Source organism: Sciurus vulgaris (genome assembly GCF_902686455.1).
Source record: "Sciurus vulgaris genome assembly, chromosome: 11".
In the NCBI taxonomy this organism is placed as follows: domain Eukaryota; kingdom Metazoa; phylum Chordata; class Mammalia; order Rodentia; family Sciuridae; genus Sciurus; species Sciurus vulgaris.
Window position 1 is genome coordinate 120,982,567 of NC_136472.1, and position 13,455 is coordinate 120,996,021.

The following is a 13,455-nucleotide window of genomic DNA, read 5'->3' on the forward strand; positions in this document are numbered from 1 at the left end:
CTAGATGGCATCTGAAATTCGCCTCTGGCCTTGGGAATTCTGCTGCCGGAGGACATTAGAGAGGCTGCTCTGTGTGTCCATCACTCTAAATAGTCCTCCTGGAATTATTAACCACAGTTCCTAATTTTTTGTGGGTGGACTGCCCAGATTATGCACAGTGAATTTGGAAACTCTGCTAAACTCTCCCTCATACATTGATTGATGAGAATGCCGACCTCTTGCACCCAACATTTAGCTGGTACCTGTTCAAAAGAACAGAATTAGAAAAGCAAATGTGACTCCAAAAACGGAAAGAAGAAAAATTACACAGATGTGCATGCACATACACATACCTACACAGTACCTCTGCAGAACAGATGTAAATGACTGTGTTATTATTCTGTGCTGTGAATTAGCCATACCACTGCTTCTCTCAAGAGTTAAGTGTGGTACTTTATGAAGTCCAGAAGAGCTACCAAGAGAACCCATCCTGGTCTGGAAATTTGTGGAGTGTTGTGATAAGGCCATCATTTAGAGAGCAGGAGCAGGCCTCAATCAAAGGCTAAGCACTTGCCCACTGTCAAGAGTCTTGGTAGAGGCACTGAGAGCCCCAAATCCACCTCTGCTTGTCCCTGGCCCTCCCTCTTCTCTGGCAGCCCCACTTCCCAAGAGGCCAGGCTGCTATCTTTGGAATCCCCTTGGAAAGTTTCCCTTTGCAGGTTCACCAACTGACCAACTATTAAGTGCAAGTTGGTCTGACCCTGCCTTTCTCTTTGGCTAATCAGAATCAGAATACAGGTGGGAAGCAAATCTGCAGAACCAGGTCCAGGCAGCCATGGAGCCAGGAGATGAGGCAGTCACTTCTGCAGGAGTGAGAGTGGACCTGGGGGACCAGGGATCATTCTTCTCATTTGACACAGAATGATACTGAGGTGTCATGGGGCATGGTGACACATGTCTGTAAGCCCTGTGATTTGGAAGGTTGAGGCAGGAGGATCTCAAATTTGAGACCAGTCTCAGCAACTTTACAACCATCCTCATAATAAGGATTGGAATGTAGTTCAGTGGTAAAGCCCTATAGGTTTAATTCCCAATAAGAAAAAAAGAAACAGTAGCTTGGAAGGCTGAAGCAGGAGGATCCCAGTTCTGAAGCCAGCCTCAGCAATTCAGTGAGACTGTAAGAACCTAGTGAGACCATGTTTCAAAATAAAAATTTTTAGTTTTTTTTTTAATTTGTTCTAATTATTTATACATGACAGTAGAATGCACTTTGACACATCATACATAAATGGATTATAGCTCCTCATTCTTCTGGTCGTACATGTTCTAGAATTGCACCAGTGGTGTAATCATATATGTACATAGGGTAATAATGTCCCACTCATTCTACTATCATTCCTACCCTCATACTCCCTCTGCTCTGCCGAATCCAAAGTACCCCTATTTTTCCCTAGTACCCCCCACTTATTGTGAATTAGCATCCGAATATCAGGGAAAACATGTGGCCTTTGGTTTTTGGGGATTGACTTATTTTGCTTAGCCTGATCTTCTCCAGCTCCATCCATTTACCTGCAAACGCCATAATTTCATTCTTCTTTAAGGCTGAGTGATATTCCGTTGTGTATATATATCACATTTTCTTCCTTCATTCATCTGTTGAAGGGCATATAGTTTGGTTCCATAGTTTGGCTATTGTGAATTGAGCTGCTATCAACATGGATATGGCTGCATCACTGTAGTATGCTGATTTTAAGTCCTTTGGGTATAAACTGAGGAGTGGGATAACTGGATCAAATGGTGGGTCCATTCCAAGTTTTCTGAGGAATCTCCACACTGCTTTACATAATGGTTGCACCAATTTGCAGTCCCACCAGCAATGTATGAGTGTACCTTTTCCCCCACATTCTTGCTAATATTTATTGTTGCTTGTATTCTTGATAATTGCTCAAAAAAAAAAAAAATTTAAAAAGGGTTGGGGATGTGTTTCAGTGGTTAAGCACCCCTGGGTTTGATCCCTGGTATGAAAGAAAGAAAGAGAGAGAGAGAGAGAAGGAAAGAAGAGAAAGAAAAAAAGAAAGAAAGAAAGAAAGAAAGGAAGGAAGGAAGGAAGGAAGGAAGGAAGGAAGGAAGGAAAGAGAGAGAAAAAGAAAGAGGGGGGGGCGGGGGAGGGAAAGGAAGGAGCAAGAAGGAAAAAAAACAAAAACAAAAACAGAGGTCCAACTTGGGGTAAGGAAATACCTAAAATTGAACTGAGAAATATGAAGGAATTTAAACTTTCTTATGAGGTAGGAATCCTGGGGGAAACAAACCTCACATGCCTGTCCCACCCCCACCTTCCAGGTAAGCTTTGTAAGACCCACTGAAGACAACCTCCCATTCTAGCACAACCTGGAAAAATCAAAACGTGGTCATGTTCTGCCCTTGCCAACATTGCTCAGGTCTCTCAGCATTCTGTTCAAAGAATCAGATCTTTTGATTCAATCCAATAAAACTGGGTTGAGTGTCTGCTATGTGCCAGACCTTACCTAGGAACATGGATGTTGTGGAAGCTGCCCTAGTGGTCCCAGGCTTGTGGTGTCCCCTGGGCTTCTATATCAGATGACTGGACTGGGAGTGGTCCAGTTGGTGGAGCATCCTTAGAAGGTCCATCTTGTCACATGGACCTGATTTATCTAGATGAGTTAGTCAATGACTGGTTGGTTGATTATGTAAATTGAGAGATTTGAAACAGACAAAAGACCTGAGCCTAACATCACCATTAACTTCTGTGACTTTGATGGCAGAACTCCTTTGAAGCTCGGTTTCCTCATCTATAGGGCTAATACACGTATCTCATGTGATTGTAATTTTTTTTTAAATTAATGAGCCTGTTCGTGGAGTTGGCCTTTACAAATGCCTGGCACCCAGAAGATTAATCTCAAACGCAATATCATCATGGCAAGGTGTTCAAGCTCCCTGACCTCACCTCCTGGCCACCAAAGAGATTGTGTGGCTGAAATTGGGGGCGGGGGATGGGGAGGAGTCAAACAGTGCCCTTTGCTACCCCTGCTCCTGGTCCTGTGTCAGGTGGGGAGATGAAGAGACCAAGCACAGGAGCCATCATTAAAACAAGAATCATGTCGCCAGCACAGCCGAGATGCACATAATTAGAAATTAGAAAAAGGTCAGATCGCGTTATTACCAGCTCAATCAGCTGCCGAGTGCCACAGCCAGTTAATTTGGCATCTGTATTTTTTACAACCCCGCACACGTAGCCCAACGGACTGTAACTCTTTATCCGGACAGATATACTGCGCAGCCGAGCAGGGACATAAAATGAGGGACCCCAAGCAAATGAGCTGAGATAATTGAGAGATTTATTTTTTATATATATATGTGTCAGGGTGGCTTTCCTTTGCCCTTGAATACTGACTTTCGTAGATGGGATTGTCAGGAGGGCACCTGGATCCCCACAAACGTGGAAGGTCCCCTCCCCCTACTCACCTCCCCACCCTGGGCCCTCGGGCTGCTCTGGCCCCGCCCAGCTTCATCCCACCGCTGGGACTCCCTCCTCCCCATCCCCTGAGGGCCTCCCTCCTCTCCCCACGCACATGGCCTGTCTCTTGCGCTCTACGGTCACCCAGAATCGCTTTTCTAAACAAATCCCATGGGAGGGTCTAATCACTTCGCCCAAGCTGTCCCAAAGATCAGAGAGAGGGTCCCGGTTGTAGATTTCTGAGCGAGCTTCCCTTCCCCTGAGGCTGCTGCTGCACAGCACCCCTGCTGGAGGAGAAATGGACTCACAGAGAGTTAAGGTGGGTGGGGGACCTAACCCTAGGCAGAAGCAAGTCCAGAGACCCTGGCATCCAGACAAGAGAAGTGACTTTTCAGGACCAGAACTCAAGTCAGACTCCTGATTTTATGCCCCTCCCCTGTTTCTCCACCACTCTTCTCCCTGGTGGCAATAAAGCCCACACTTACAAATAAGATAGTGCCTCTAATAAAATCTCCCCACCCTACCCGACGCTACCTCCCTGTCTCCGGTCTTCTTTGCAGTGGGAGTAGCTTTCCACTCAAAGTGGCTAAGCTGGACCCCCTGGAGAGAGGAGGGCTCCAGTTCCCCCAGTCCTAGTGTTCACCCAGTCTATTTCTTACCTGGTCCTAGATCCCTTCCTTGGGCCCAGCAGCCTCTGACTGGCAGTTGGTAAAGTTTGTAAAATTTGCAAGTTCCCCAAACCCCTTTGAAAGGTAAAAGCTTTTTGTTTTATAAAATCTGATTTACAGGCCCCTGGTGCAGGGCCAAGGTTTTATATATTATGCAAGATTTCAAACTAAGGCTGTAAAACGTACGGTTTCAGTTTCATGCATGGAATTTTTTTATGTGTAAATTTTTTAACATTTATGGGGCACGTTTTAATGAGACTCTGGTGTGGCTCAAGGGACAGATTACGGCTGCCTGACCGCAAAGCCAACTCCAAAATCCACCCCCACCACCCCCCCCCCCAGATCCCTGGGCCCACTCTGAAGAAGCAGGGCCAGCGGCTGGAGGCAGAAAAGAAGGAGGCAGCCCAGATCTATGGCCCACGAGACCACAGACCAGCCCGATTCCCAGAGTTACGCACTTCAGTCTTCAATCCAGGCTCTGCCTGGATAGGAGTCGAAAATCCCACAGACACCAGGAAAGGGAAAGGAAATAACAATCGATGCTGGTAATAATTAACATTTGTGGAGCACTTACCAGGTACCAGGTACCATTCTGAACACTTTACATCTATTATCTTATTTAACCCCTTTTCTAAACCCACAAGGCATATATTAATACTCTTCCCATTTTTTCACTTGTCTAGCATGCTAAGGCCCTGGGTTCAATCCTTCAGCACCAATTTTATATATGTATATAATCTCCCCATTTTAAGAGGTGAAATCACTAGCCCAAGATCACACTGCTAGGGAAGGGAATCAAGCTCTAAACTGCAGCCACACTTAACTGTCACACCACCCTATAGCCAACCTCTTCTTATGCCTTTCTAGGAACTAGGTCTCTTTAAGGTCTTTTCTAGTCACATCTCATTTAATCCTCAATACAACTCTGAAGGAAGTGTGTGTGTGTGTGTGTGTGTGTGTGTGTGTGTGTGTTTGTGTGTGTGTGTGTGGATGGAACCTGGGGCCTTGCCTATGCTAGGCAAGTGTTCTACCACTGAACTGCACCCCCAACCCATGGGAGTCAAATTGTCATCCTATTTCACTGGTAAGGAAACTAAAGTTCAGAGATTAAGCAAATCATTCAAAGTCTCACAGTAGAGGGAAGAATCAAGATTCTCAGTCTCCAAAACCCATTGTCCTTGGGTGCCGTACTCTGCTATTTAATTCACACAGTGTATTATGATTTAGATATGAGGTATCCCCCAAAAGCTCATGTGTGAGACAATGCAAGAATGTTCAGAAATGCAATGATTAGATTATGAGAGTTGTAACCTAATTAGTGAATTAATCCACTGATATGGATTAACTAAGTGGTAACTGTAGGCAGGTAGGGTGTGGCTGGAGGAAGTAGGTCCCTGGGGGGGAGTGTGCCTCTGGGTTTACATGTTGTCCCTGGTGAGCAGAGCCCTCTCTCTGCTTCCTGGTTGCCTTCTCCTGAGCAGCTTTCCTCTACCACACCTTCTGCCATATCTTTCCACCAGTATGTTCTGCCTCGCCTTGGGTCCAGAGGTGAATAGTCGGCTGATTGTGGACTGAATTTTCTGAAACTGTGAACCAAAATAAACCTTTTCTCCTCTAAACTGCTCTTGTCAGGTCTTTAGGTCACAGTGACACAAGCCGACTAAAACACCCTGGGAGGTAGTTGTTAATATCCCCATTTAATGGGAAGAAATCAAGGACCAAGGACCTTGTGGCAAATAATTTTTATAGCTGAAGTTGAGCCTAGTGGGTCTAATGTGGGAAGTTCAGCCTCTGTCTTCTGGCCTCTCCCTGCTTCTCTACAGTCTGAGGCCATTGAGGTGGAAATGCCGAGTTCCTTACTGGAAAGTGATTTAGCTTGTCGTGTGTGATAGTTTCCATAAAATGTCAATTCAGGAGCCCTGAATTAACAGTTTTCCAGTCCCTAGTATTCACCTTTTTTCCATTTTCCACTTTTTATTTTAATGACCCCCATGTCCAACTGGTCAAGACAAGCTGGCCAGGTCTGGAAAAATTCCTGATTAGGTTTTAGCTCTGGTTGCCCCAGTGACCCACAGGAAATGTCAGAGCACATTAAGGAATGTGCTTATAATCCTTCTGTGGGGAGAGTAGTCCCAGCTCCCCAACTCCCACAAGAGGAAGGAGAGGGTGGAAGGAACTAACCCCCAAGACAATGAAACCTCCCCAGTTCCTACAAGGAACTGAGCAGGTTACCTAATCTCTGAGCCTCCGTGTCCTTATCTCTGGAAGCATGATAGATAATACTGCCTGTGTCCCTGTGGTGATGAGACTCAAATGAGATAATGGAGAGAAAACCATTTTGTAAATGTGTAAAGTGCTATGTGTACAAATGTTTTGAAAGACAAGGAATTATTATTTTCAAGTAAAGAAGCCAGGAACTACAAAAGAGGCAACCATTTAGAAAAGAACTTGAAAGTGGAGAGGGGGCCACATTGGCGTGAAGAATTGACATTTTTTGAGGACCTACTATATGCCCAGAACATTTGCATACATGATCTTCTTCAATTTTCATAATAACTTTCAAGTGTAGGTATTGTTACCATCCATTTGTACAGATGAAGTATAAAACCACAAGCCATGCAGCAGGTAATAGATTTAGGACATCACACATGTGACTTCATAGGAAACAAGAAGCCCCGGTCTTGTGTAATTCCCTTGGACTGTGGTACTAATGTACATGCTAAGAGACTAAAACGTGAGGTTGCATCTTGCTTTGCTTTTCTGACAGGGACTTCTTCGAAGAAGAAGGCTGGATCTTTATTTTGAAAGAGAAGGAAACGAGAAGCTGAAAAATAGATCAAAACCTGGGAAAGGAATTAAGGACACATTCATCACATTTGGTGATGATATTAAATTAAGTGGCATTGTATTGCCACTTAGAATGCTTGGAATAATGTTTTACATGACCCAAATCATTTAGAAAAACTGTTTAATAAATCAGCACTTTATTCTCATTTAGATGCAAAAAATCCAAAATAAAAATATATGGGAATAAAAAAAAAAACCTTGGAATTATTTTTTTTCACTAGTTGAATATGAAATAACAGTAGAAAAACCATTGGGATGTTAGAAACTAATGAGATTTAAAAATATATGTACTTATTTCCCTGTGATTTATGAAGCAGTTTCCCATTATTATCTGTTAGCCCTTACTAAATTTTGTGAATTAAAAATGATTATCGCCATTTTAAAAATGAGAAGAATGAGGTTCAGAGAAGTCATGGAACTTGTCCATTGGCATTCGTGGACATGGCCTCAAATCCAAGCTGTCTGACAATGAATCTTACAGGTTTTCTGCTATTCAGGCAGCTCCCCTCTCCTGCCACAAGGCACAGCATTGCTCATCTTTTTTTCTAATATTGAAGAGGTCCTACATATTCATTGCCTCAGAGTACCATTATGATTTACTCTACCTTCTTAAATCTTTAAACCAATTCTATTAGCCCATAAAAATGTAATCCCTTCAGCTGTGCTTTATCAGATCCAAGGATAGGTCCACTTTTGGCCACTGTGCACCAGATCCAATTTAAACATGCTGTGCTTGTATTCCATTTGAACAAAAACTGTTCCAGGTAGATTTTACTTTTTGTTTTTTTAACCTATTTATACTTGTTGGTTTTTGAAATAATAAGTGGATTTTAGTTATTTATTTAAAATAAATGAATAGAGATATGCACTTTTTGTATGTGTGTGAATATATATTGTATGTGTATAAATGTGTGTACATGTGTGTATTACTATATAAGAATACTTTTAAAGAAAATAAAATGTTCATTAAGAATGCAGAATATAGCTAGGCATGGCGGTGCATACCTGTAAGCCAGCTACTTGGGAGATCAAGGCAGAAGGATGATAAGTGAGTTGCACGTTCAAGGCCAGCCTTGGCAACTTAGTGAAATCCTGTCTCAAAAATGTTTTTAAATTTGCAAAAGAGGCTGGGAATGTAGCTTGATGGTAGAGCACCCTGGGTTCAATCCCCAGTAATGCTCAACACACACACATAAATAATGCAAAATTGACTGGTAAACCACCAGGAGAGAAAGAAGGAGGGGGCGGGGAAGGAAAGAAGAAAAGGAGAGAGAAGGAAAAGAGAAGAAAGGTTTAAGGAATTAGGATTGTTTTTGTCTGGAGGATAAAAGAACTAATTGATCAACTTATTCAAGTCAGATGACTGGTTCAGTGTATGGCATACAGTAAGAGTCAGTATTTGTTGAATCGATAAGGTTAAGTGAAGGAGAAGTTGTGTTGACGGAGGCATGATGTCCTTGGTGTCTATAGAAGGCTGAATAAGCCCTTCATAGTGGGCAAGAGAACTGTTGGCCAAATGTAGGGAAGAGCGTCTTAATCAGCAATAGAGATAGTTCAAGGCAAGAAGGTCATCTCTCCATGATAGGGACAGAAGAGAAGACGCAGCCTGTGTACCTGGTGAGCTTGCACTGCCCACTTGCTTGCAGGCTACCTGGATCATCTTGCAGAGCCAGTCAATTGAGGGCAGAAGTCCCGGAGATGCTCAAAGAATCAGAGCATGGGTGGGACCCAACAGCCCAAACCTCTGTTCACACAGGCGGAAGCAGTCAGCCATGTGCTGAGGTGCTCTGGTGCTAGGAGCGAGAGATGGGAAGTTGGAGCAGCAGAGTAAGAGAACATTATCAGGGAAGGTTCTGGAAATCCTAATCTTTAATTCCCCCAAAAGCTATTTGGTTTTCCTAGAACTTCATACTTCCTGTCACTGAGCCCCTCTACCCCAAACCATGCATGCAACTTTAATGTTTCCCTTTCCTCTATAAAACCTAAATCCTGAGAGTCTGTTGAGGTTGAAGCAACTCAGGCTCAGGGATGAGGTCATGTGACTTCATATCACCTACCAGCTGTGTGACTTTAAGCAATAAAATTTTAATATCTCTGGACTACATTTTCATCAACTATAAATTATGGGCAGTAAGGGTATCTACCTACACAGGTGGTCCTCTGAAATAGATAAGGCATGGGATGGGCTTACCTAACTTGAGGCATAGAATAAGATAAGTTTGTGTATGGTTAGCAATCCATCAACAAGTATCTATTAAGCACTTTATACTATACTAACTTTTTTTTTTTTTTTTTTTTTTTTTTGGTTTGGTGCTGGGAATTAAACCCAGGGCCTTATGCATGATGCCAGACAAGTGCTCTACCAATGAACTACATCCCCAGACCCATGTGCCCATAATTCTGAAAAGCCTAAGCCAAGACCTGTATGGCCAAAGTCAAGTAGAAAGTTGAGGCAAGAGCACTTCTTTATTAAGTTCCTGACTCCACTTTTCAGTCCAAATGATCCATACTAATGTCACCCTTATTCTCTTTGCCCGAAATCACTCAGTCTCCATCAGTTTCAGCCCCTTGAAAGGTGGCACTCCACAGAATGAGACCTCGTGACTAAGCCCTGCATAAAGTCAAACAATTATTGGTTTCTGAGTAAAATTGACGGTCTAATTTAGTACTCCAAACCCCCTTAATTATTTGAGCTCAATCCCTGCCCATCTGACAATCCACAAGCCCAGCCCAGGGAATCTAGGCTCCCAACTTGAAATGCCAAAGAGGCTCAGAGAAGGGTGTGACACTGGCCGCCAACCACACTGCGCTATACATACCTTACACTCAAAAATTTCTGGGAGCGGTTTCACTCCTTGTTTCCTTCCGATTTTATGCTGTCTGAACTTGTTCGTTGGCATCAAAATGCTAGCTGAAAACTGGGAGGGTGGGATTAAATAGAGACTCCCCTGTATCGTTTTTGTCATCAGAACCAGATGGAAGGATGATGAGCACACCTCTACCTTTGTATACATATATGTGAGTGTGTGTGTGCATGTAATTGTAAACTTGTATGCAGCTATAAAAAGTAATACATAGAGATCTGTATTCCCTTCCTGCATAATCGTAGCACCATTGCATAAGCAAGAAAAATCCCCCAGCGTGATTCAGATCTCACCAGTTTTCTATTTTTTATTTGTTTTTGATTAGTTACACATGAGAGTAGACTGCACTTTGATACATCACATATAATGGAGTATAATTTCTCATTCTTCTGGTTATGCATGATGTAGATCTCACCAGTTTTATATGCATTCACATGTGTGTGTGCGCAAGTGTGTGTGTAGTTCTATGCAATTTTATTCATGTAAACACTATTGAAGTTAGGGAACCAGAGTTTCAACCTCCCTTATCCGCACCACCCTTGTTCACCCCTACTCTGTTCTCTATCTCTATGACTTTGTCATTTCAAGAATGTTATATAAATGACATTATATGGCATCTAATCCTTTGAGATTGATTTTACTTCTCTCAGCATAATTCCCTGGTGATCTATCCAAATTGTTGAGCCTATCAATAGCTCATTCTTTTTTATTGCTAAGTTGTACTCCATGATATAAATGGACCAAAGTTACTTTATCAATCACTTATTGAACTATATTTGGGTTTTTTCCAGTTTGGGGCTATTAGAAATAAAGTGCTTTGAACATTTGTGCACAGGTGTTAGTGTGAATGTACACTTTTATTTCTCTGGGATAAATGCCCGAAAATGCAGTTTCTGAATTTTATGGTAAAGCAGATATTTAGTTTTGTAAGAAAGTGTCATCCTGTTTTCCAGAGTGGCTATACCATTTTACATCCCCACCAGCACTCTGTGAGTGTCTAATTCTTGGTTCCTTACTAGCATTTGGTATTATCACTGTTTTTCATTTTAAGTATACTGATGGCTGGGCAGTGATATCTCATTGTGGTTTTAATTTGCATTTCCCTAACGGCTAATGACGTTGAACATCTTTTCATGTGCTTATTTGCCATCTGTATATCCTCTTCAGTGAAATGTCTGATCATGTCTTTTGCCTCGGTTCTAATTGGGTCACTTGTTATTTTGCTATATAGTTTTGAGAGCTCTTTGTATGTTCTAGGTACAAGTGCTTTGTTGGATAGATGGTTTGCAAATATTCTCTTGCAGTCTATGCAGTCTTTTCATCCTCTTAACAGGCTCATGTGAAGAGCAAACATTTTTAATTTTTATCAGGTCTAATTCATCATTTTCCATTTCTGAATCATGCTTTTGGTATCAAGTCTAAGACCTCTTTGCCTAACCCTAGATCCTAAACATTTGTTTCTGTTTTTGGCTTTTTTTCCCCCCTCCTTAAAGCGTTATGGTTGGGGTCTTACATTTAGATCTTTGATCTACATTGAGTTAATTTTTATCTAAGATGGGAGGTTTAAAAAGTCGATCAAGCTATATTATATTGTGTGCATGTGCAAGAAGTAACAGCAAATCCAATTATTATGTATAATTACAATGCACCAATAAAACTACATAATTTTTTTAAAAGATGTGAGGTTTAAGTCAAGACTCTGTTTTTTTGTTACTGTTTTTGTTTTTACTTTGCTTATGGATGTCCAATTGTTCCAGCACCATTTGAACAACCCCCTATTGAAAAGCAATTTGGTGTAATTCATAACGAGTCATAAGAATGTCTATAGCTTTTTTCCTGTCATTTCTGAGAATTCATCCTAAGGAAATTATGCAGAAACAGGGAGGCAAACTAGAAGCTTTGAAAATATTCACTGTAACACTTTGTATAAAATTGAAAACTGGAAGTAATATAAATGCCTGACAAAAGGGGATAAGCTAAGTAGGGCACACATGGAATAATACACAATAATTAAAAATATATTTACTTATTAACTACTACCCATTCAACAAATATGTATTCCAGATCTATACAGGTTGGTACTAAAGATAACATAGTGACAAATTAGACATCACTCCTGCCTCCTCAAACTCACAATCTAGTAGAGAGAATAGAGAAAACAATTTTGGCATGTAGAAAAATGCATTTGAAAAACTAAGGAAAAAAAATCACATGTACCAGGTTATTACAAATAGGATAAAATGTATGCTTGTGGAAAAAAACAAAAAGTATCCGTCTTTTATAGTCATTGGATCAGGTTTTTTTTTTTTTTTTTTTTTTTTTTTTTTAACCCTCTGTTTTTCTTAACTTCCATAGTCTTTTCTTTCTATGTTAATAATAAAGAGCAAAGTTTCAATTGCAGAGTAGCTTCTTGCCTTGGTAAGGCTAGGAATTCCCACACGAAGAGGCAACAGGCACACATACAACAATCCAAAGGGCACAGAAAACAGACAGTTAGGTATCTGGTGCCCAGTTAAGCCATGCTGGATTATTCAGTCAGTCAGCGAGTACCAATGGAGTGTCCACAAGGTAACCCATGTCACATGAAGCACTCAGAATACGAGTTTAAGAACAGACAGTCCCTGACCTCTTAGGCACTTACAAGAAACTCTAATCTCAATCTTCCTTATGCTTGTTCAGTAGTTCTCACTTCACAGTGCCATCATGTACATTCCCTCAGATGATCGCCTCGGTGAACCTGTAAAGTTGTTAGGGAGGGTATAATTATCCCCATTTGTTAGACACTAAGATGCAGAGAGCTTAAACAACTTGTCCAAGGTCACACAGATAATACATGGCAGGCCTGGAGCTTGAACGTGGCCCTTCACCTCTAAGGCCAGTGCTGTTCTCAGAATACCACAATTGCCTCAAGAACAGCTGTGATAACAGTGGGCTCAAAGCAAGTGAATCATCAGCAGAGAGTCATAATGAGAATTTAAATCTTGTGGATGAGAAAGCATTGCCCATGGCAGGGATGGCTTCTTTCCCCTACTGGGGCTGGGGTTCGGGAACCTGGCAGTGAGGGGATTGTGTGTGATGCAGACACCTGGGCTTAGCTCTCCTCTCTCTCCCCAGATGGTGAAGGCAATCCAGGTCCTGAGGATCCACCTGCTGGAGTTGGAGAAAGTCAATGAACTCTGCAAGGACTTTTGCAACCGTTATATCACCTGCCTCAAAACCAAGATGCACAGCGATAACCTGCTCAGGAATGACCTCGGGGGACCCTACTCCCCCAACCAGCCCTCCATAAACCTTCACTCACAGGTAACAACACAGGCTGGGTCCTATCTCTTAAGCAGGTTTGTGGGAAGGTCCAAAAGTCCTCAGGTAACCTCAGAAAAAGAATTCAACTCATTGAATTCACCATTGGGTCCTCCTCTGAGCCCCTTCTTTACTCATCAAGTATTCAGTTCCTTTCTTCTACAGACTTCACCTGCCAGGGTATTGGGATCTCCTGGAAAACGACCAGATCTGAGAGAGATAATGTCCAAAGTTAATTCCTGGCTTCCCTGCCCAAGATTTCCCAAGGAAGGGGAGATGGGACGCTTGCCTAGAGGATGAACTGAGGATGGACTCAGATCTC

General features: G+C 42.1%; 1 protein-coding gene across 12 annotated transcripts in view; it reads left to right on the forward strand.

Moving 5' to 3' along the window:
• Nucleotides 1–13,455, forward strand: part of PKNOX2 (PBX/knotted 1 homeobox 2) — a 269,434-nt gene that overhangs the window by 216,294 nt on the left and 39,685 nt on the right. For all 12 annotated transcript variants that reach the window (XM_079102832.1, XM_079102843.1, XM_079102838.1 and 9 more), the window contains one exon: nt 12,948–13,136. In XM_079102832.1, the coding sequence (XP_078958958.1) occupies nt 12,948–13,136 (189 nt within the window). The remainder of the gene's footprint in view (nt 1–12,947; nt 13,137–13,455) is intronic.